Source organism: Sinocyclocheilus grahami, unplaced genomic scaffold, assembly GCF_001515645.1.
Source record: "Sinocyclocheilus grahami isolate Dianchi unplaced genomic scaffold, SAMN03320097.WGS_v1.1 scaffold8.1, whole genome shotgun sequence".
In the NCBI taxonomy this organism is placed as follows: Eukaryota; Metazoa; Chordata; class Actinopteri; order Cypriniformes; family Cyprinidae; genus Sinocyclocheilus; species Sinocyclocheilus grahami.
Window position 1 is genome coordinate 2,538,711 of NW_015505187.1, and position 24,713 is coordinate 2,563,423.

General features: G+C 38.9%; 1 protein-coding gene across 1 annotated transcript in view; it reads left to right on the forward strand.

Annotated features, from left to right (window-relative positions):
• The first annotated feature begins 1,444 nt into the window (after positions 1-1,444).
• cacna1c (calcium channel, voltage-dependent, L type, alpha 1C subunit) overlaps positions 1,445-24,713 on the forward strand; it is a 154,949-nt gene continuing 131,680 nt past the window's right edge. The window contains exon 1 of the mRNA XM_016279433.1: positions 1,445-1,588. Within this exon, the coding sequence (XP_016134919.1) occupies positions 1,531-1,588 (58 nt within the window). The 5' untranslated portion in view covers positions 1,445-1,530. The remainder of the gene's footprint in view (positions 1,589-24,713) is intronic.

Sequence of the window (24,713 nt, forward strand, 5' to 3'; positions counted from 1 at the left end):
TGATTCTTTGGATCTCTGGATTCCCCGAAGCTTATGATTACAGGGTGGCACTGAAAAACACTTTGTTAACATTTCCTCTGTGCTTTGCATAAACATACCAAAGTTAATCAATTATTTGAGGATGCCGAAGGGAAATCACTGACCTCTGTCATGACCTTTTGTTCAAAGCCAAATTCAATCAAAGAACTTGGCCGTAGATTGGACGTCTGAAAACCTGCAATTTTGAGTGCCTCCCTTTCCTGCTACATGCTTCGTGATTCTTCTGAATTATTGAAAATTCAAAATCTGCAATTCTGATGCACAGAGAGTGAGAAATGATAGTCTGGGGGCAGGGGATGTCTCTTGGGATATGTGAAGTTTTCTCATGGCTGGAGGGAGGGACCAGGGAAGGGCCTGCTAAATTCATACTAGGCGGTACTGATGAAAGATTCTCAGTCATCTTGCAGAAATTCCCAGGCCCCATCGTCCCCTTTATCAGAGCCCACCAGTCCTGCCATGGGAAGATCAGGCTGGTTAAACCTCAGCTGAAGGGATAAATCAGCCCCGACACCTGCTACTGGAGAACTCAACATTCTCCCAGAAGTGGCATCCCGGCAGGCAGTGGATAATGTCTAAACATAGTGCATGGAGCCGTGACTGTGAGCGTATTTACGCCAGATTGGTTGTGGTACAAATCATCTTCTGACATGATTCCGGACTGTAAAAGAACTCGAATCGGTTCTTAGTCTGGCTACGCTTCACTATATTGGAGCTGATTCCCAAGTTTGCTCTCTCCCCCTCAAGAGATACAGCCCGTGTGGAAAAGCGTGGAGGATTTATTCTCCTTTCTAGCGCAGTCACATCTGGAAGCAGTCAGGGAGTCTACGGGGGAGGGGGTCTGGTCGTCAGATCATTGCAGAGAAGCTGGTGGTGTGCGCTCTCTCTCCGCAGGGCCACAGACTGACTACTCCCCTTTCTCTCCAATATGGACTGGACGCGGCCGATTCTGCACTCTATCTCCTAACGAGGCGCGACGCAAACTACGCCTGCTGTGGAACATCTCAGATGGAATCGATCATATGTGAAGATTGAAGCCCGTGAGATCTGGAATATACACACCTTTTACCTTTTGCTGCGCTTTCTGAAACGGTCTCTGAAACCTACACTCGCTTTTCCTGCGCTTCTCCTGGCTCTTGCAGCATCCTTTTCGAACCGTTTCCGAGCGTATCGCGCCGATTTGATTATCGATTATCAGCAAGCGGCGCTGGTATCATGTTTCTTAGGTAGGGCCCGGATGTTCCAAAGATGCACTGGTTCGTTTTCTTAGGTGGTTCTTGCGATTATCCTTTCCTGATCTTTAGCTCCATAATGGGGATCAGGTAATATTAACTAAGCCGCAAGAGAAGGAATATCTTACGCTTTGCGTTTTTCATTTTTTCTTCCCCCTTTTTTCTTTAATTTCTTTCCCTTGGGTTGTTTTTTCCTTCCCCCTCCTTTTTTTTTTTTACAACCTTTTCTTCATTCACTTTCGGATAAAGCTGGACCACATATATGGTAAATGAAAGCAAAAACATGTACATACCGGAGGACACCCTTGAAAACCATCAAGGTAATTTCTCTATTTGTCTTACCTCTGTTTGGAAACTGTGTGTGTGTGTGTGCGGGGCGGGGGGGGGGGGGGGGGGGGGGGGGGGGGGGGTATGATGAGTGTGTTGGCATTATCATGGGCATGACGCGGGGGTGTACCCAAACCCGAACCCTTCCATTTTCAAACACACTATGCGCACTCATATCTCCTTTGGAAGACGATCAACAAATGTCATGCAATATAACCACTCATGCCCGACAGCTATTTTATTATTATTTTGGAGGGAAATGCGTTAATGTAGTTGATGAACTTGTTGGATGGCTCGCCACTGCTTGATCATGCATATAGATCATGTGGTCAGAGACGCGCACACAGATGCCAATCGATTATCCTGTCAGCTGCTTCAGACTTAAAATGACCTTTTAATCTTTTTGTGCGGCCAGACTGCATTGATCACAGTCCAGCAGCTAAAATGAACTCGGGGTGGTGTCATCAGCGCATCAGTTCACAGTGATTATTCTGTTGAGAGCATCTCAAATGGTGAAATGAAGCACCGTAAGTGATGCCCCCTCATTCTAGCGTGCATCTGTTGAATTCCCCTTCTTATCAGACAGCTGGTGTGGCGCAGCAGTCTCCACAGGTTGCGCGCTTGCGAAGAGCGCGGAGCCTCACTCTCTTCCCTTCACAAGATCCCCCTCCATCCAGGGCCTCCAGCCGTCGCCTGTTGGCGCCGTGGCAACGGAGCTGCCGACCCATAGCAACAGCACGGCTCGCGATAAGCCCGCTCCCCGCGCGCTCACCTGCCGCACCTGAGTGAACAAACGCATCCGAGCAAAGCCTGTAAATTGCTGTCAAAAATGTAGCCCCGCCCCCTCAGGCCTACTGCACATCTGTCATGCAAAAAAGCTACTTGATTATGACAACTGGAATAATTATGTTTCTTTGGCGCTGTCTGTGAGGGACAGTGGTGCGTTTCTCATGGCCTGTTTGATTGAGTGAATAAACTGAGATATAGACTCTTTGTTTGGAATTAAAATTGAAGCAGGACTACAGTGATGGGAAAAGGGTCCCGAATCTAATTTTAGATGCTTTGTTTTGACAGCTTTGGCAGTAAACGTTTATCTTTGATCAGCTTGTCTTTGTTATATTCAGATTTGCATCTTACATCTTTACTCTAGATGCTGAAACATCATCACAACAGTTTCTTATAACTGATCAGTTTCTCTTAGTAATTGTTTGCTAATTGGAGAAAAGTTTTGCTTCTAATGACATAAACAGTACTTTTAAGGAATTTCAAAGTGATGGATAAAAGATGAGATGAAAACTCCAGTCATATCAGTTATCTAGACCAAACTGCAACCAAAGTTGCGATCATATGACCAGATGTCTCATACAATTGACTGTTACTACTAACAAATAGTGCAATAACGTACATTTTACGTAGTGCTTTGAGATGTCATACAAGCATAAAGAAGTGTACAACTCACAGCAACTGTTATGAAAAAAAGTGCAAAAGAACAGCCAGCCATGTAACCACCAACAATGCACAAAAATAATTGAGATTGAATCCAAAATTTTATATTTTAAAATAATGTTTTATTAATGTGTATAGTGTGAGATAAAAACTGTTGTGACGTGTCAGGTGTCAGTATAAAGTGGAAATCCACTGACAAATAAAAGCCAGTTAAACGTGAACAAAAAACAACTGAATGATTAACCCAACCTTTAGTAGACTGCATATTTGTGTCCTAACAGAGCAGGATCTCCGAGGTGGCCTGTAGCCCAGCAGATGTGTTCATGTTTGTGTTGTGTTGTCGTCTACCTCTGCTGATGAGTGCAGGCTTTCAGGTAAAAACAGCCTCAGTCAATCACAGGTCCAGAGCCGAGCGACTTATCACAGCCAAACATGAACCTCTTCTGCTGCACAAACACTCAAACAGCAGGAAGATGGAAAGCATGTTTTGTGCACTATGATACACCGTCACTTTCTGGAATGTTGAATGTGACTCATGAAGTGCTTGAATGTTTGTGTCAGAACAAGCAGTTACTGAGATACGTTTTGTACGATTTTTGTTCTGCAGTAGACTCCTTTAACCAGGGCAGGAATACTGAATTAATGTAGTCATTGCATTGATGTTATATCAGCTGTATGCTGTGATGAAATTGTCACTCCAATCATTTATAAGGCTTTTCATAGAAAAATATCACAGTGTAGAGACATGTTTTTGAAATGACTCGAAAGGTTTTAGCTTGTGCATTCCTCTCTCCTTTTCGCTCTTTTTCTCTCTTGAAGGTTGTTGGTTCCCTGATGCTCATTGATTGGTAATGAGGGCGGCATTATCTGGCTTCTTTCCTCCTTCGGCTTTGTGCCAGGTTCATATGACAGGTAATTCAGATCATTAGCTAAATGAATATGTTTATGCTAGATCTCAAAATGTCTGACGAGCCTCCAGGACGCCATCTCGGATGACTTTCTGTCTTGGACTTTTCCTCCTTCCTCAGGGCAGTGCCGAGTGATCGAGTGTTTCTTGCTTCTGTCACTGTCGAACACATGCAGGTCACCAAAATCCCACGCAAGTGTACACAGGTTGTTAGTTTCCTGGAATCTGTTTGCTAATGTTGTTTGTTCAAAGAGTATTTAATGTTTACTTAATGAATATTTAAGACCGCCAAACTTGCATCAACATAAATCCTTCGCAAGCGCGGTGAAGTCGGGAAAGTTGTCAGCTTGTTTATTGCCGTGGTTTTGGCTAAGAGTGTCTGCCTTCACACAGAGATGGTCTCCAGTTTCTTGCTTTCCTTGTTTGACTATGTATCCTCTATGTAACATAAAGACAACGATGTGAATCTTTGCAGATCCAATTGTTTTTGCTTCTGTTTACTAGATATAATAACAAGCCACTCCTCATTCACTTCTGAAACTTAATTTGAGAAATATGTCTTAGGACGGTCAGTTAATGAGGCCACATTGTCAGCGAGGCTTCTCAATCTGCAGAGCAGTTGGCACTGGTCACTGTGGGATTGTGGGACATGTTAGGTGTCGAACAATCAAAGGAGTGCAACACTTGGGACGTATTAGCTGTCTGTGAAAACACGCATGTTGAGCACAAATCATCTACTCTCGCTTCTGCTTTACATCAGTGCTTGTGTTTCCAGGCAGTGTGCTTTTTTACATGTTTACTGTATTTAAATTGATTGTGGCATGCTATTTTAATATGTCGGTAATCACATGCTGAACACTGTAAGTAGTCATTTAGCAAATGCTTTTATCCAAAGTGACTTACAGTAGACTTTTTGCTCAGGCAATCCCCCTGGAGCAACCTGGGGTTAAGTGCACAATGGTGATACCACATGCTCCTACTGCACCCAGTATCATCTTTACTGTTGTGGAAAATACTTTTACTTATCAGTACAAATATAGTTGATTCTCTGGATTTTTAAAATGTTTTTTCCCCTCTTTAATGCACTGTAATGTTAACATTTCTCTAAACAGTGTTTATGAGCATAATGTAAACAAATAAAATAAGAGCAGCATTTGTTTGTTAAATAGTAGCTGCCACGATGCTAGGGTTGGTGGCTGCCAGTATGCTGTTATTTGATCACTCCAAAGTTATTTATTTGTTTGTTTTTTTAAGAAATTCATACTTTTTATTCCGCAAGGGCACATGAAAATTGATCAAAAGTGACTGTAAAAACATTTGTAATGTTAAGAAACATATGTTTTCAGGTAAATGCTATTCTCTTAATCTTTATATTCATCTAAGGATCCTGAAAAAATGTAACACTGTTTCCAGCATCACAGGTATTTTCAACACTGATAATATTAAGAAATCTTTTATGAGCACCAAATCAGCATATTAGAATGATTTCTGAAGGATTGTGTGGCTGTGAAGACTGGAGTAATGGCTGCTCAAAATTTAGCTTTGCCATCACAGAATAATTTTTATATAAATGTCTTATATAATAATTTATTAATTATAAATGTCTTTATTATAAATAGAAAATGGTTATTTGAAAATGTAAATATATTACTGATTTTGCAGATAAATGATTAATGGTTTTATCAAATAAATGCAACCTTGGTAAGCATAAGAATCTTCTTTTCAAAAAACTGTAATAATTCTTACTGACCCCAGTTGTAGTTTGTGGTAGTTTAGCTCTCTGCTTCAATGTTAATATGCTTTTTTTTTTGTCTGTCAATCTGAATGCTTATAAAAATAATAATAGCTCACCTCTTAAGCAAGCTGCATTCTTTGAGTTAGAATGATTTGAGTTACAATGTTTTTTATGAGCACCAAATCAGCATATTAGAATGATTTCTGAAGGATCGTGTGGCTGTGAAGACTGGAGTAATGGCTGCTCAAAATTTAGCTTTGCCATCACAGAATAATTTTTATATAAATGTCTTATATAATAATTTATTAATTATAAATGTCTTTATTATAAATAGAAAATGGTTATTTGAAAATGTAAATATATTACTGATTTTGCAGATAAATGATTAATGGTTTTATCAAATAAATGCAACCTTGGTAAGCATAAGAATCTTCTTTTCAAAAAACTGTAATAATTCTTACTGACCCCAGTTGTAGTTTGTGGTAGTTTAGCTCTCTGCTTCAATGTTAATATGCTTTTTTTTTTGTCTGTCAATCTGAATGCTTATAAAAATAATAATAGCTCACCTCTTAAGCAAGCTGCATTCTTTGAGTTAGAATGATTTGAGTTACAATGTTTGGTCCCACAGGTAGCCTTAACTAAGTACTTAAATAAAAAAATAAGTACAATGTGTTCATATTGTATTGCAAAACACTTTTGCTGCTATTGAGGTGGGATGCGGGTAAGGTTAGAGACCGGTCAACAGTATAATTATAAATGTAATTACAGAAATGTATTATTTATTATAGATTAATTACATGCAGGTATTTTTAATGGGGTCCTATTATGCTCTTTTAGTAAACCTTGGAAAATGCCAGAATTGGGAAAAAAAACAAAAACATTCGGTCACACTTTATATTAGGTGGCCTTAACTACTATGTACTTACATAAAAAAATTAATACAATGTACTTATTGTGTTCATATTGTATTGCAAAACACTTTTGCTGCTATTGAGGTGGGATGCGGGTAAGGTTAGAGACCGGTCAACAGTATAATTATAAATGTAATTACAGAAATGTATTATTTATTATAGATTAATTACATGCAGGTATTTTTAATGGGGTCCTATTATGCTCTTTTGTTTTAGGGGTGTACTAGAACAGGCTCTCATGCTAGGTTGTCCGAAAAACACATTATTTTTCACATAATTTACATTATTACAGCACCTCTCTCCCCAGTCTGGTATGAATGGCTCGAATAGTTCCTGTATCAAATGAAGGCCCGCCTTCTGAAATACGAAATGTGCTGTGATTGGTTAGCTGGGCCAGTGTGTGTTGTGATTGGCAGCACTCGGCGCCTGGTTGGGAAATGTCATGTCCCTTACCATAGCTGCCTGCGAGCTTCAGTGTAAATATTACGTCAAAATCAAATCAATTTGAGCGCAGTTTAAACCCGGATGAATGTAAACACTCTAAGTTCGTCTGCCTTGGGAAAGCTAGCGTGTCTCAGACATAGTGATAACACTCATTGCCTTCTCTAGTGAAGCTCAACCAGGTCTCGTCCCATTCGTCGATATTTGTGATATCACAAATCCCGGAAAATATGCGTTGTAGTCCAAACGAGTCGTTCGTTGTAGTTTTTGAAAAGTGATTTCTGTTAAATAAAATATCTCCTTTTGAAGTGGACTTTGAGCTTTGTAACTTTGCAGATCTTTTTTATGCTCAAACAGCAACATTACAGAATAACTAAAGTTGGAAAAGTGAAAAAGCATAATAGGACCCCTTTAAAATATAAGTACAATGTAAAAAACATGTATGTACACAATAAGTGCATTTCACCAAAAGATTAATTTAAATGTAAGTTCATAGTAATTAAGGCCACCTGATATAAAGTGGGACCCAATATTTGTTGCTCAAAAGGTGCAGGAAAAGTTTCATAGTGAACTTCAAGGGATTTGTTTACATCACTAGGCTCCCTAAACACACACACATGCATGCAAACACGCATTCTGCATGTTTGATGTGTATACACTCCACCCAGCTCATAAAACACCTATATGTGTGTGTGTGTGTGTGTGTGTGTGTGCACGTGTGCATGTGTGTTTCCGTTTGGTCCACTTCTCCCAAACCCAGTGCTCAGTGTCACATCCAGAGCAAGTAGGATGCATGAATGAATAAGGCAGTAGATAAATGGAAGCATGACAGACTGCATGAATAAAAGCGTATATGTTAATAAAGCAGAAAACAGCTGCTTGTGACACATTTGCACCGCAGGCACCCTCAGCATTATGGGAAAGAACCAAAGCCCCCCGTTAACATGTGAGTCAGCAGTGGGTCACGACACGGGAGTCTAATAGCCATCTGAACTACGGTCCCCCTAGCAAAGACTGCATGAGTGTGTGCGAGCTCTGTACGTGAAGGTCTGGACTGTGCTAAACGAGTTTGCGACTGGATGTAATTATCACTGTAACGTCAGTTCATCATTTTAATATTTCATCGGTAACAGTTTCCATATGAGAAGCAGCATTTTTGGGGCGGAAATAAACTTGGATTTCGCACACAGACTTCAATCTTGAACCAGATCTGCTACGAACTTTGAGTTTGAAATGTTTGTCCAGTTTGAGTAAAAAAGCTGCACTTAGTCATACTATATTATTAATACAAACAGATCATTTCCACTTGTTTACTGGTGAACAGCTCCTTGTGTTTAATTGTTTTACTACACGACTTATAAAATGCATCATACGGTCAAAAGTTTAGGTTTTTATGGGTTATACAAAATATCAGAACTACATTTTTACATTTTAAGGAAAAAAGTGAGTCGTGATTGTCCATGGCATATTTGCCAGTGTGTTGTTAATGTGTTCATTAACATTTTCTTTCCTATTTGATCTGGTGTTTTGAGTGGTTGGTCGGTGTTTTCTTACCAGCCCACCCCTAAGGGTGACCAGACGTCCTGATAAAATCATGACGACCCCTGTTTTACGTATTCCAGTCAGGACAACATTTTTCTGGATAATTAGTCCTAGCTGTGGTTTGATTGCGAAATAAACATTTTAAATGGACATCCCTATGATTCATGCTTTTTCATGCTCACAAGGAACCAGCAGTAGTGTGATGTTTAAGTAACAAGAGTGGGTGGGTTAGTAGTTCTTTGACCCATTAACAGCGGTACTACATAAAGACCAAACTACATCTGTTGTTTCCTCTTCAGTTGAGGAGTAAACTGACAACATCCAACGTGCCCCTGCATAATGATGGCACGAAGTTAAGTACAGGGTCTTTTTATTACCCACCATCTGAAAAAAGTGAATCTAATAGCCTTTAAATACAAACCTACTTACTTCTGGAAATCTGACAAACCATTTCTATTGCCAGGCATCTTCAAAAAATTGAAGGAGAAACTTATTCAGCCGTAAGAGCAGATACATTTTTGCCTTCTGTTGGGTTTCTGTAGAAAGTTTAGGTTTCAATTTAAAGTTTAGGTTTGACTCATTGTGTGTCCAAAGATCAGATGTATCCTGAATTCCAGGCTATTTTCAAGAAATACTTTAATCTCTTCTTAAATATCTCGAATCACCTTACTGTTCTATACACTGTAAAAATGATCATGATTTTAACAGCAAAAGACTGTAAAAATGCTACAAAAACCTGTTAATTGGTTAAACAGTAAGTTTCCGTAGCTACTATTTCCAAGTAGGAATAACTGCAGACCGGAGATCTCCAAAATGGGGCATGAACTCCAAAAGTGGGCAGAACCTCCAAAATGGGGCGGGGTCTCCTCGCTCAAAGACTTTCACCATTGGCTCTGACTTCAGCCAATTGATATTGACTTACATTTAAAAATAAAACTTTATAAATTAAACATTGTTTCTAGTTCATCTAAAATAAGATATGCTATATAAGTAAATATTCTCCGTGAGAGCAGAGACCAAAGCTCGTGACCAGTGGTGTTCGGACTGGAGTTTGAACATCTGCTTCATGATATAAACGGGAATCACCCACGAGCTCTCCCGCGAGCCGTCCCAGCTCAGCGCAGGGGGAACATTTTACTCTATCGCTTTGTTTTAAGCAACGGGGACGAAATTCGCAGGGTAGGAGGGGGTAGTGATGCTGGGTGTAACTAAAAAGGTAACTTTAAGTAACTTTAACGAATGTTACAGTATTCACTGTAGTTGTCTGCTAGTAAAAAGATAGTTTTATCAGTCATTATCCGTGTATGCCATTGTTTTGCGTTTACTACAGTTCAGTGGATCAGGAGGTGCTGGCTGGTGTGACTGAGTGGAGGCGGGACTAATTTTCATATTAATAGATCAGCGTATAGTAAATGAGGCAAGGGTGTAGAGTTGCATTCAAGCTATTTTAAGGAATGAGAAAATTATTTTCACAAGAAAAAACATTTAAATATGTAATTTTGATGATCAAAGATAAGTTTTAAGGGATAAAATATTTGACTACAGGGGGACTTGTAAGTCTAGGGTTGGGAACCGAGAACCGGTTCTTATTCAGAACCGTGCGCAATTTAAGTTTCGGTTCCGAAAACGGTTCTGGTGCGACACGTGATCAAGCTCTGTGAGCAGCCTTGCTCCGGCGTTTTCCCGTAAAGGATGTCACAAACCAAATAACAGAAATGCCGATCCGCCTCTTTAATTACTACTTTAATTTCCCATGACGCGCACTCCACAGACGCATTGCGTTATTTAACTGCCGAACACATCGTTTTCCATTACATTATATTTGTCGCAAATTGTCATTAATATACATACTGACTTCAACTTGGACCACTAAATAAATAGACTGCTATTGTTATGTAAGTATGAAGGTTAGATTATTTAGTGTACAGGTCATTTCAAGAGTGATAAAAAAAAAGTGATAGAAAATATTTGCAATGTGCTATTCTATGACATTAGCAATGTAATTTACACTATTTACTTTAATTTTAATGAGAAGCAACGAGAAACAGGTGAATAAAGACTGATAGTCAATGTTTAATGTTTAGAAATTATTGTTTCAAGACATGTAAAGCATTTTTGCTCGTTTATGTGGGCCGTCCCAAGCATGGTTGCGATGTGTTCATTGTCAAACTCCAAAATCTGATTATTTTTCATTCTTAAAAAACGCCATTATTTTATTTGAAATTTTTTTTTATTTTATTAACTAAATATTTTAGTTTGTCTTGTATATTTTTTAACATTAAGCTGTTATATGGTCATGTTACAACGTGCCCCTCAGATGTTACAATGTACCCCACCTACGGGGCATGTTGTCACATTTCACTTCCATTTTTTTGAGGGTAAATAAAGAAAAACTTATACACTGTAATCATTAAACAAAGTGGCATATTTGTACTAGACAAGTGTAAAATTACTGTGGATAAAAAAAAATATATTCTGAACCCCATGTGGATTTACACAAACTGAGAAAGTCAAAAAGTGTTACTTTGTGCCCCGCTCTCCCCTATAACAGTTAATATTTCATTAATTTAGGGAAATGAACAAGTGTCTTAACCCTCAAGGGACTATTTGGCCAACCAGCTTATTTCTGCTTGAAAAGCAAAATGTTATTGATAGTGTAAAAAAACATCAACTTTGAAGCACATGTGATTGATGGACTAGCATTACTCAACATTACTTACTATCTTCCAGCAACACTACATTCAATGAAGGTAAAATAGTAAAAAAAGAAAGTTCATTTAAATGGAACCGGAATCGTTAGGCAAAACTGGAACTGGAATCAAACCGGAAAATTTCTAATGATACCCAACCCTTGTTAAATCAGTAAAACCTAAAATGTTGCTACCATATTATTTTTTTTACAGTAAAGTTCTGGCAACCACAGGTGCCAGTATTGTACCATAAATGTCACAGATATATTTTATTTTATTTTATATATATTTTATATTTTTTCAGTGTACAAGCTCTTGTGAATTACGATAAAAACATTAAAGTTTGCATGGAATGAAAGTTCGCTCTATACATATTATTTATCTTATTGTGAACAATCCATCTATGCATGTTTAATTTTTTTAACAATCAAAAATTACCTTGTAGTTTTTATTTAGAATATCAATAGATTTTTCTTAAACCGCCCCTTTATGACAATTGGCTGCAAGCTTTCAATCAGATCAACTATCGTTGGACGAAGTCCCTGCACTACATTTTTCCAGATTTACATATGTCAGATTTGTCACTACTTCCATTACATCACTACTTTTAAACATTATACTAGTTTGTTTAATTTCCTAAACTTTAAATATGAGTAACACTAATAGTGGTTCTTGCCTAATAATAAGTGATAAAAGAGAAAATGAGACCGCATGTCAGAGAAAAACTTGTGAAAGAGTTAAGAGGGTTCTTTTTCTTTTCTATAATGTGGGTGGAAGTGTGAGTATGGTTGTGTATGTAGGCCAGTCCTGATGCGTTTGCTCTGAGTGAATATCAGATCAGCTCCCTGCAGACTGCTGTCTCTTTTAAACCCTCAGTCGTACAGCGCACTGCCTCGCTCAAGATATTAACCAGCACTATGAATGATAGCGAGAAAAAGAGAACAAAATGTTGGCTCACAGTTGATTTTTAGCTCACAGTTGAAGCAATAGCGCAAAGATTACAGGCCTGAGGTGGAGAGAACAACTGTCAGAAGGTTTAGTTACAAGTCTGACCTTGGGACATGATGGTTGGGTATTTCCCATCTCCTTCATACCCCATCTCGCTCTCTCCTATGTCTGTCTTTAGATGTCCCTCCTGTTAGCGGTCTAGTTTGGGTAGTGCTGAATTCTCAGTGTTTGAGCTTCGCTCAGCAATGAGAGCAAGGCATTATGGGTCTGACCGGCACTCAGAAAGCACGCACTTGGCGATAGTAGCACATTTATCACATGGCCTTGACCTGCTCTAACTCACTCAGGTGTCCTTATGTGCACGAAATTACAGTTATTCCCATCACCTGGGTCTCATCGCAGTTTCATAATGGCAAGTGTGAGCTGAGTTTTGCTTTGGTGTATCAAGTATGAAATCAGTTACGATAATTCCAGCACAGGCTTATGATCGTTCTATTTTAAGTTTTGGCAAATTGGTGGCTGTTATGAATTTGCTCGTTCTTATTTGTACATTTTCGTACGTCCAGCTCATGCCCCAGCTCATTTAGAGGTGGAGTTAGGGATGCAGATTAATGTCTATTTTTTGATGATCATACGTTTTCGTACAAATCGCATCGTTACAGATTTGTACTAAATCACTGCTTCGTAATTTATTAGGAAAACTTATATAGTATTAAGAATGTTAGAATAATTTTAAGACTTTATATAAGAATTTATATTCATTTGATGTATTCTTGGTTTTTGTACACTGTGAAACATTTATATACTTAAATAATTATGTAAATAAAAATGACTGGAGTACATTTTACAAGGTAATACTATTAAGTTTTTGTACTTCAAAATTAAATTTTTCATTGAACAGTTTACTTACAGTTTCTTTAGAATAGTTTGTTAAATTTACTGGCAATTTATGAGTGAAATTGTTTGTACATCATTTATTTATTATTATTATTTATTATTTCGTTTTTTCCGTGTACAATATACTCATGTGTTGGGTTTAGTGGTGCACTTTTATGGTTACATTTACCCACAAATCATTTTCATTTTAATTCAAGTCAGATTGTATGAATTCATACAAATTCTTCTTGTTATTTTTACTTCTTTTTATAAAATGTCTACATTTCTCCTTTGACAATTCAGAAATCTCCAGAGTCAGATCATACAAAATGTATACTAAATCACCATCTAGTACAATATTTATTCATTCTCATGAGATCAGGTTTAAAAATTTAATTTTTGGGTGCATGTGTTTTCAGTAGTAATAAACCTTTATATTGGTCAGGCCAATTAATTGATTCATATTTGGCCAACTGTTTCTGCTGTAAGAATTAAAAGTGTTGCCTTACCAATGAAGGGCAAACCTTGCCTTACACAATTTAATTTATTGTAATTTAATTAAATTTAAAGTGTGTGTTTAATTTCAGAAGTTTAAGCACATCTCATTTACTGTTTGCTGCATTTTGTGTATATATCAAGCATCAGCAATAACCGTGGAACATATATCAGTTGACTACTTTACAGCCCTTCCTGTGTTGCAATTCATAATTTTCTAATTGTCTTACTGTATATCGAGAAATTGCTGTTGACTCAAGACCCTGGAACACATTTTCAATAATCAGACCACCCGATTAGCATAATTAATGATGCATACACTTGAATTTTAATTACACATTGGTAGTGTATTGTTTTCTTGTTTGGGGATATTGAATGAGGGAGTGATGGATGTGTGTATTTGTAGGGGGAATGGAGTGGGTTTCCCTCCCAAGATGGCAGGGGCATATTACATCGAGTGATTTATGTACCACATCAGTCATGCCAGCATCACACACGGTCTGAAACGACTGCTGCTCTTGTGTCTCCATCAAAATCCACTCAAACCAACCCCGCCTGTAATATGACAGAAAAGCAGGCCCTGGCTCAATTCGGTGACGAATCTGAAACACATTCAGAGGTTTACAACTTTTAAAGAAACTATTTGAGATGTTTAACATAAATGAAATTAAATATGTGCTGGTTCATACTTAGTATTTTTTTTATTACAAATCACACAATTTCACATTGAATCAATTCAGAAAACTCCTGAGCATTTCCTAACAGTTTCTATCATGCAGTACCATGTTAATGGCATGTTTTATATCTTTGCCGATTGGAAAAATTCACTCTACAGATGTTTTAATGCAACACAAAAGGCCAGTTTTACTGCATACAGCATAATTTTTAAATGCCGGCTCTCTCTGCATCCCTGAGACAAACGTTTGTTCGAGTGACTCAAGGTTTGTCTGCCCTCTACCTGCTGTCTGTCTCTCCCTGCCTGTCCTCTATCAGCTGTCTGTCCCTTTCTCTCCCTGTCTGTTCCATACCCGCTGTCTGTCTGTTATCCACCCACTTTCTGTCCCTCTCTTTGTCCATCTCTCTCTTGACAGCATGCTGAGTTTCTCCTCTAGGCTCATTTCATTTAGACTAACGTCAAATCTCTCATTCACCCTCTCTTTCTCACACACACTCACTCTCTCTGACACTCACAAACTCCCTCATGCACTTGCTCACAGTCACACAGGCGGACACTCATGCAGGAGATGAGTAGATAGGTGTTGAAATATTGGCGCCATCTAGCAGTTGTGCCCCAGCAAGTCATCATCACCATGGCAACTGAGAGAATTCAAATCTGTTGAAAGCCTAAAAACCAAACCTTTGCTAGAAATGGTGGATGTACTTTGCCTAAAACCATATTTAAAAATGGCAGATAACATAGATGAGACCATAAATGAGTTTGTCATGTACTGAATGTAGTCTGAAGCTTTTGCTGCCCAGCAAGGGCGTCAAACTCGCCCTTCACACATGTTCCTGTCCTCCCTGAGGTGAAACTGTGCAGATAAAAGACCTGCTCAAAAATAAATTAATAATATGGCTGTGTAGCCCTCCAGCTACATAAATGACAAATGCAATGGCTGGCATGACAGCAAAATTAACTGTAATGTTTATATGTAATAAATCTTAAATACTTATATAATGGGTGACATTAAGTTATATTTACTTTCATTTTATTTATTTATTTATTTATTTTTGCTACTGTACCTTTAAGACCACCATGTAAATGACCTCCATTATGATTGGCTAACCTCTTTGGATTTGAAATGAGTTACAGTTACTGAGTTGTGGGTTTGCTGTCCGGTCTAATATAGTTTCTGCTGCCTCATCCTTCAGTAACAATTTCTTTGTAAAGCTGCATTACATTGTGATCAGTAAAATGAATGTATTTTACAAACCGTTAAGACCAGAATACAGTCAGGAAGTCCTGATAAAAATAAAAGTCAATTGTTTCTAATGCTGGGATCCTTCAGAAGGATATGCAGAGACATGGGTGCTACTTTTATTTCAGGAGATCAAGGAAAATTTGATCTTTCATGATGTGACCTTTAAGGCAGCGGTATAGCTTTGGTCAGGGATGAAGCTTTTTCTGACTTTACTGACACTTTGGCGAGTTTGATTTACTTGATATACAGATTTCACTATTTTGTGCATGAAAATTTCCCGAAGAATAATTATGAAGAAATAATTGATTTGTTTTCTCAAATAAAAGAACAAGGTATGGCTGACTAAATACTTTTTTTCCCCACTGTATATGCATATAATGTTGTTTAGCATTTTCATCATTATAAAGTTTTTGGGCTTTTGGTGACGAAGAAATTTTCTAATGAGAAATTTGTGTTGCGTTCAAGTCATGGTTTGACTGTGAAAGGGTAAACACACTAATTACTATTGCCTTGTGACATGCATGCATTTTGTATTGTTTGTTATTCTTCTCACTATTAATTCCTCATGAAACAGGTTATGAAATCATGTGCTTTGAGAAGGTATTCTGTTGTGGGTGCTTTGATTAGAGCCAAATCTGTGCTTTCAATCTTTGTGTAATCAGACAATCAGTTTTAACTGATTCCCTGTGAACCCTTAGTGCACTTAACATACAGTATAACACCAAATATTTTTTTTATCTTGATGTAACATTAATTTACTGTTAGAACAGCTTAGGTTATGATAGTGTTTCATTATGCTCATGCTTTTCCGAATACATGAGGGATGTGACCATAGTCCTAGTTTCTATTTATTAATCTTGAAAAAGTGAAACTGCTCCCAGGGGGACTGCAAGAATAATTGTTATACCTTTTGGTTTTTGCTAATTTTGTTAGAAAATGTTCAGCCTAAAGCACTGATATTTCATCTCTGACGTCTTTTACATGTTAGCAGTCATTACCCATGTAAATTAAATTTATAACATAGAGCTAATCGAGTCAGATACAATTAAACTAGAAGTTCATGAAGCCTGATGTTACATTCATTATGTGTAAATTTAAATTTAAAACCCCAAAGATCTACTAATTAAATGCATACTGGCATTAGTGAAGTCATCATTCACACTTACTCTACCATTCAAAAGTTTAAAGGCTATAAAAAATGACTGCTTTTATTCAACAAGGGTGCATTAAATTGATCATAAGTGAGAGCAAAGACATTTATAATGTTGCAAAAGATTTTTATTTCAAATAAATGCTGTTTTTAAACTTTCTATTCATCAAAGAATTATGACGTTGCCACAAAGTTATTAAGCAGTACAACTGTTTTTAACTGATTCATAATAAGGAATGTTTATTCGGCACCAAATCAGCATATAATTTAGATTTCTGAAGGATCCTGTGACACTGAAGACCGGAGTAATGACTGATGAAAATTCAGCTTTGCATCACAGGAATAAATTACATTTTCAAATATATGAAAATGGAAAACACTTATTTTAAATAGTTGAAATGAGAAGTTATGGTACTGTATATTTTATTGTGTAATAGAAAACAACAGAAAACAATACAAAAACATGAATGTTTTATTCTCCATTCCAGGTTGAAAAGGTCACATGACTGAAAAAGATGAATACAGTGTTTTTAAACCTTATTTGATTAAGCGTTGAGTTCTTGTGTAATTGGATTAGACTGCAGATTTCCTGTTCGACAGGAAGACAGAAACTCATGATCATCTTTCGCTCTCTCTTTCTCTCTCTTTCATTTCTCCAAGCCAGTTTAATGCTATTCCAGGGTCTTGTTTCACAATCAATACTAAACCAGTTAATTAGCGAACCGTTCATTTTTTGATAATTCAGGACTAAACCCATTGGGCCTTTCCCACCTCAGCCAACTGTTCGACCTGCACAACGGGCATGAAAATGTACTCAAAAACAGGCTCAGTGGTCCGTAGTAACACTGCCACTGTGTTTACACAGGCATTAGAAGGAACAAAATCCTTCAGCCATGTTGCTGCAGTCAAGTCTCTCGTGACAACCTATCGTGATGCATCGTTTGGGTCCGGGCCCAACTCTGTTCTGGCACAAGGATCACAACTCGCTTCACTTTTCCCTGAACCGCATTCAATAGCCAAATGTCTGTCTATAGCGTTAAACGAGTGCGTATGCACATGTATTTTGTTTCAGCGCTGTTCAAAGTCCTGCTTTTACGAGCATTTAGCACACAGCTGTGGCACAAGAACGGTGTCAGCTGCAGCGCAACCCCGGCTAGCATGCTAACCGCTAACACTGTGTCGTCTTACTGTACCTCTGCATCCATCTGCTTCTCATCAGTGCTAATCACCCAAGACTCTCGACACACGACACACGAACACAGGCATGATGCTTAGCAGCCCAGGAAAGACCCGTTCAGGCTTCCTCTGCTCTTCTGTTTCTTCCTCAATTCACAATCTCTCTCCGCTCTCTCGACCTTCAGACAAATGAATGAAACCGGGGAGAAAACAGGCATGTCATGACTCTGTTATCGGCGTCCTTGGCCGATTAATTCATGATGCTTGAAAAGAGCCCTACAAGTGTATGGCAAGGCAATAAATCTACATGTGGTGAGTGAGATGGTGACTCGGGACTTGATTAGAGGGTGCCGCTGTTTGCCAGACGTGGGACGTCGACATTCTTTGGGTCAAAACTGTTCCCGCATGGAGTGACTAAAAGTGCTGATATAACACATTTGAGACCTGAGCATTGAGAGGAAAAGAGCAGAAAGAGAGGCACAGTGGTGCACTTGTAAAGGCCACATCTTCTTTTATACATCTTCCTCCATGCATTCTTGCTCTGATTCATCCTGGATCCATATGATGACCGATTCTTTGCGCACCATCCTAAAGCTGCTGACTGGACACCACTGTGTTCTCCACAGTGCCGGCACAGATGGACTCTATCTAAACAGTTTACTCACTCTGGCACTCTCTGACAAAAGCAGACACACACCTGCTGTTCCAGCCACATCAGCATGGCACAATGCAGCTCTGCTCCAAGGCATTAGGCCCCGGGGACTCAAACCCATAGCCTTCTGAATATTAGCCCTAAAAGCATTTGTTTAATCTGTATACTGAAATTGCCCTTGGGACTTAAAAGGATAGTTCATTCAAAAGTGAAATTTCTGTCATCATTTATTAATCCTCCTCATGTTGTTCCAAACTGGTTTTACATTCTTTTATCTGTGGAACACTAAAGAAGAGATTTTGATCTCAGTGGTATCGTGTGGACAAGAAACATTCTTCAAAATATCTTCTTTTTGAAACTACTTCAGTCCGACATGGACATTCTATTATATTTCATATTTGAAATGGTCATTTTTAACCTTGAATTAAAGTAATCTTGAGTTAGTTGGGAATTAACTGGGGGTAGTTAGATTTCAGTATTACATTTGAGCACTCTGTGATGGTGTTCTTCTTTGCATAAGGTGAATAACGCTGATTGGACAAGTACAGCACATTTTATTAACCGCTTGTCCATCCGTGGAAATATCACCATATAAATCTGTTCTTCTGGTTGTGTTCTGAAACATACTCTGAAAAAACAAGAAACTTCAAAAATATCAAAGACAAAAATAGAAGGAAAACAAAGATGAGTGTTTGCTGTCACTGTTCAACATTTTAACTGTCGCCTTCAGACACTGAAACTAAACAGAGCATGAATGTTTCTGTACAAAGCACATGAATATTTAATGAGATGAGAGGCAGATTATGATTGGTTGTCTTTTGCTAAACACCTTGTCATTACTCCTCTTTTGCTAAACAACTATTGCACTACAGTTTTACATTATATAACTTGCACAAAAGCACAACCCAGGGTAAACCCCCCCCCCCCCCCCCCATAAAAAATAAAAATATATATTATTATAAGTTTGGAACAACATGAGAGTGAGTAAATAATCACAGAATTTTCGTTTTTGGATTTACTATAAGTGACCTGAGCTAGTCAATCTATCAATCTACAGACTTTAAAGTTCGACATGGTGGCGGCGGCAACAACAATACTACAGCGAGAATAAAAGTTACGCCTTCTTTCTTTGCGTGAACATTTGGGCGGCGTTATGAAAATCTTCCCACATCGTGACATAGACATGTGGGGGCGTGTTAGAATAAGCCATTTTAGGTAGGCGTGGTTGACTCTTAACTTTTTATAAAGAATATCTCTTTGGATTTGAGACTTTAATCTTTGCAACTTTACAGATTTTCTTTATGCACCAAGAGCTTGTAACACTCCAAAGAGAAAGGAAAGATTGAAATCGCATCATATGACCCCTTTAAGCTTCAGGAACCTTCCATTTTCTGGTATTGAATTTTTGCCTTTTTTTTTCTTACTTTAACACAAATTATTCAAGTTATGTCCTCTGGTGGTATATTAGACAGCTGAGAACAGTGTTCTATGCAAGAGGACATGGGCAGATATTAAGTCAGCAGCAGTGACTCTTTCATTCCTGTTCTCCAGAAGGTGGAATTAAAAATTTCAGCCATTGGCAGCAAGTCATGTGTCCGGTCTAAACCATGTAGGACTACTTCAGCAATAACAGAATGTTCAGATGCAGACATTTGCCTCTCGTAGTGGCCAAAGATTGCATGAAAAGCCTGACTGCAGAGGTCAAAGATCTGTTATCACTTGGTCTGTTGACGCAAAAAAAGGGTCAGATTTATGTATTGCAATTCAGTGTCTTTATTGTACTTTTAAAAGGTTACAGTCCATAGTAAAACAAATTGATTTCTTTATCATAAAAATTGATTTGTGCAAGCAAGGACAATGCCAAATAACACTGTGTTCTGTCAGCATCTTGAAAAGCATTCATGAATCTTTGCTGTGTTTTGCTTTATGACACCAGTATAATTCATTATCTGAAATATGTGTGCTTATGAACAAAGGGGTTTGAAAAATACAGTTTATTAAGTTAAATGTTCTTTCCAGTATTCAGTATTGAATGGACCCCTTGAAATCAAATGGATTAAGGCAATTTTCTTTCTCGTGCTAATGTGTTGCCTATTGAAAAGGGAAGTTATGAAAAGACATTTATATCATAGACCAGCCCTACAAAACCTACCAACCTTGATTTGCTCATTGGTATTGCTGGGAGGAGCTAGGGACATTTTATAATAAAAATATATATTTATGCTATATATTATAGCATAAATATACGCTAACAGTTGGTACTCATATAGTCTTAAAGCTACAGACTAAATGCCACAAAATTATTATGTATCTTTTAATTTCATAAATGCTTCTTGAGCATTTCAGTGAGAAGAAGATTTGAAGCATCTGAAACCTGGCTAATCGTGTAATGTAGTTCTCCATGTTTATTCTTGGCAGGTTTGATCTTATTGTGTTTCTGTTTATGCAGCTGCACACATACAGACACACGTGCATGACTCTTATCTGATTATAGACGTATGGGCTCTGGGTAGTGGTGGTAATTGGCGTGTAGCCATAATTGCGTGTATGTTGAACCTGTTGTTAGTAGGCAGGTGATTAATTGATTAATTATTTGAATGCATTTTGAGTGCAAATAAATTATTCCAGAGCACAATTTGCAGTGTTGTAATTAGATGTAGAAGAAATGTGGCCTGCTAATGAAATGCCTGAATCTCCTCAAGGTGCCTTTCAGGTGCAGTGGAAGGTTGGCCCAGGAGGAAATGTAGGCGTGTTTTATGCCTGATGAAGTTCGGTTCTTCTGCTGAATCCAGGATTCCTGTTGGATTTGGTGGGGATGTAATTCTTCTCAGAAAATGAACAGGGGGCAGGTTTCCAAAGAGTAAAACCTAATTTTCAGTTTTTTGCAAACATATTGTCTCTCTTTGTACTCGGTGTGTTGTTTAAATGGTTTTGGATACAGTGTCTATCATTTTGGAAACCAAAAATGAGATGCTTACATCACTGAAAAGACAAATGTGAGATATGGAAAGAAAGGAAGCATTTGGACTACTTCCACTGCTGTCAACCCTGTGCTGCTTTCGGCTTAACAGAGATGGAGAACTCTCCAAGACCTGATTGATTTCTATGAACAAGCTGTTAAAAGGGTCATTCTTTGTATGCAGTGCCTTTTGGACCTCATAATGTGTTGAAAAAAAAGTTGCTTGGATCAGATCGGGAGAAGGTTTTGTCTATTGCAGTTGCAGCGGAGTTCTGGATTTTATCTGCTAATATGTTTGAACCGAATGAAAATGGATTGAGGTTGTGTCAAAATGACTTTAAAATGTTACATATAACCAATTTTACAGCTTGAAATAAATTTTTCATATATGTAAAGGCTAAATTAGCTGTATATCTGTAGATCAGGAGCCACTATTGAACTTTTATTAAATACCTATAGTCAGTAATATTTGATTTAAGACTGAATTGTTTTCTCATGAAAGTTTTGTCTTAGATGGTTGGAGCATAAGACTGGAGAAGCTGGATATGATGATAAAACATACGATCTCAAATCAAGTGAGACTTGTTTAATTTCCCCTAAAATGTGTCATATCTAGCAATTGATGTCATAGCTGATTAATTTAGTTATTTTGGGGTTCATTTGTTGAAGCTGTCAGTAGTACATTTACAGAGTGCAAAGCAATACTGGGGACAGGTGGAAAACCGAGGAAAATAAACAGGACAAAATAGGATTTATTTACACCACATACAATTAATGACCTGGTTAGAAAAACAGGATTTAAGGCAGTGTCAGCACAGCATTTGTCTTTGACTGGTTTTATTTTAACTTTACTATATACTACTATACTAAGTGTATAGTGTTACGGGGCTGACGAGACATGAGACGTGCGGATCCATATGCAAAGCTTTTTATTAGGAGAAGACAGAGACGTGGTCATAAAACAGGCATGGGTCAGATAATGGCAGACAGGTATATGGCGGGCAAGACACAAGAATAATCCTAGGGCTAGTGAAGGTCAACGAACGGCGAACAGAATCAAAGAGGGCGAGACTAAAGGGATAAACCCAGGAAACCAGGCAAGGATCAGCAACTGAGAAAACAGGCAAGGCAATACTAGGCTAGGCTAGGAGGCTAACGAGAGCTCTGTAGTGTAGCTATCAACAGATAGGCGCTAAACAAGGAGCGGCTTCCAGATGCTCAAAACCCTTTATGATTCCGGAGGGTGGTGGAGTGGAGGCGGAACAGGGGGAGGGATGAAGGGCCACCTGGAAGTGGAGAGACTGGGCACTGAGGCAGGACCGGCGGAGCAGAGAACCAGGACCACCAGAGCCAGACAGTAGACCACCACGGCGGAGCAGAGGACCACCAGAGCCAGACAGACCACCACGGCGGAGCAGAAGGAACCGAGAACCCCCCTTGGTGAACCACACCGATCAGGAGACCATGGCGGAGACCGTAACAACGAGAGAGCAGAGACAGACAACACAGACAGAACATTGGGGTTGATAGACAAGACTGAGCATTCAGGGGCAGCCTCCCTGGCTGGGTCGGGACAAGACAAAAGTTCACAAACGACCTCCTTGGCAGACACAAAGCACACAAAGAATTCACAAACGGCCTCCATAGCCAGGATAGGACAGGATGAGGATTCCCCAACGGCCTCCATAGCCGTGACAGGACGAGCAGGGAGCTCGCAAACGGCCTCTATAGCTGTGACAGGACGAGCAGGGAGCTCGCAAACGGCCTCTATAGCTGTGACAGGACGAGCAGGGAGTTTGCAAACGGCCTCTAGAGCTGTGGCAGGATGAACAGGGAGTTCGCAAACAGTCTTAGCCCATGACAATCAACTGTGACTTGACTTGACTCATGACGATCAACTGTGACTAGACTCGACTCAGGAAGATCAGCTGTGACTAGACTTGACTCATGATAAGGAATTGTAACTTGACTCATGGCGATCAACTGTGACTTGACTAGACTCATGGTCATAAACTGTGACTTGATTTGACTCGTGATGATCAACTGTGACTTGACTAGACTCGTGAAGATCAATTGTGACTTGACGGGGCGCTGTTGTGTCCGCCATTTTACGATCAGGTTCCGCTGTCGCCACCATTTTGTGACAGCTATCAACGGATAGGCGCTAAACAATACTCGGCAGAGGGAAGGGATCAGAGTGAGTGTTAAATAGTGAGGGAGTGATATGAAACAGCTGGGTGCAATCAGTGTTGTGTGCAATTAGTGAACCAGCTGTGTGCAATCAGTGCTGTGAATGATGGGATATGTAGTCCGGGATGATATGCAACAGTGTGAGTGTGAGAGTCAGTGAAAATGGGAAGGGTGATCTCTGATGGTTAGCCGATGGAAGTTCATGGACCGGATTCCTGACATATATTACGGTCATACCTTGAAGTGAATGCTAATATGTTTATTCTAACATTATTATCAATATATTAAGACACTGCAGGACTGTGACTCAAAAACTCTTCTTGATGTGAATAGTGTTTTAAGATAAACTATTCAGTGTACCTAATCAGTTTTGAGATTTTAGAGATCCAGTATTGAGATTTTGAGGAAGTTTAGAGATCCTGTTCAGTCTGCTCTAGTTTGTGACCTTTTTTTCTCTTCTTTTTGGAGTTGTAGTGGATCATTGCTGCCGTCATATTTGAGCCTAAATACCAAGGCATGTCGTAAATGTCTGGTTGGCTCGTTCTCCTTTAAATCAGAACCAGAATTCTGTCCAGAACGGATGAATAACTCACCCCATTGTATTTGAGCCATATTGGATGTCTCTGCTCTGATGAGGGATCCAGTTGCACATTCCAAAAGGACACAAACCTCAGTTTAACACCTCTGATTAATACAGCCGGCCGTTTGATCACTGGGGAACAGGGAGTGGTTGAGCGCTGGGGCTGGGCCGCAGCCAGAAGTAATGTATCGGGATTTGTATTCATTACAGATACACTGTGGGCTCTCCTGTCTCGGTGCCAGCATAAGAGAGATGGAGGACCGGCCTGGTTCAGACTCACTATAAGCAGAGGGACCAAGAGGGAGCACACTACAGGAATATGAATAAGAGGGAGAGAGAGGTGCAGATTCATTTTCCTATTGTCAGCTTCAGCTTTCACTCCATCGGTATCCTGCTCACCTTTTGGAAGTCCCAAGCAGCTTTGTGGGTGTAATCTCATGTTAAACCTCTCTGCTTTCTCTCAGAAATGTACTGCTTCGTTTTAAGTGTTATCTTTTA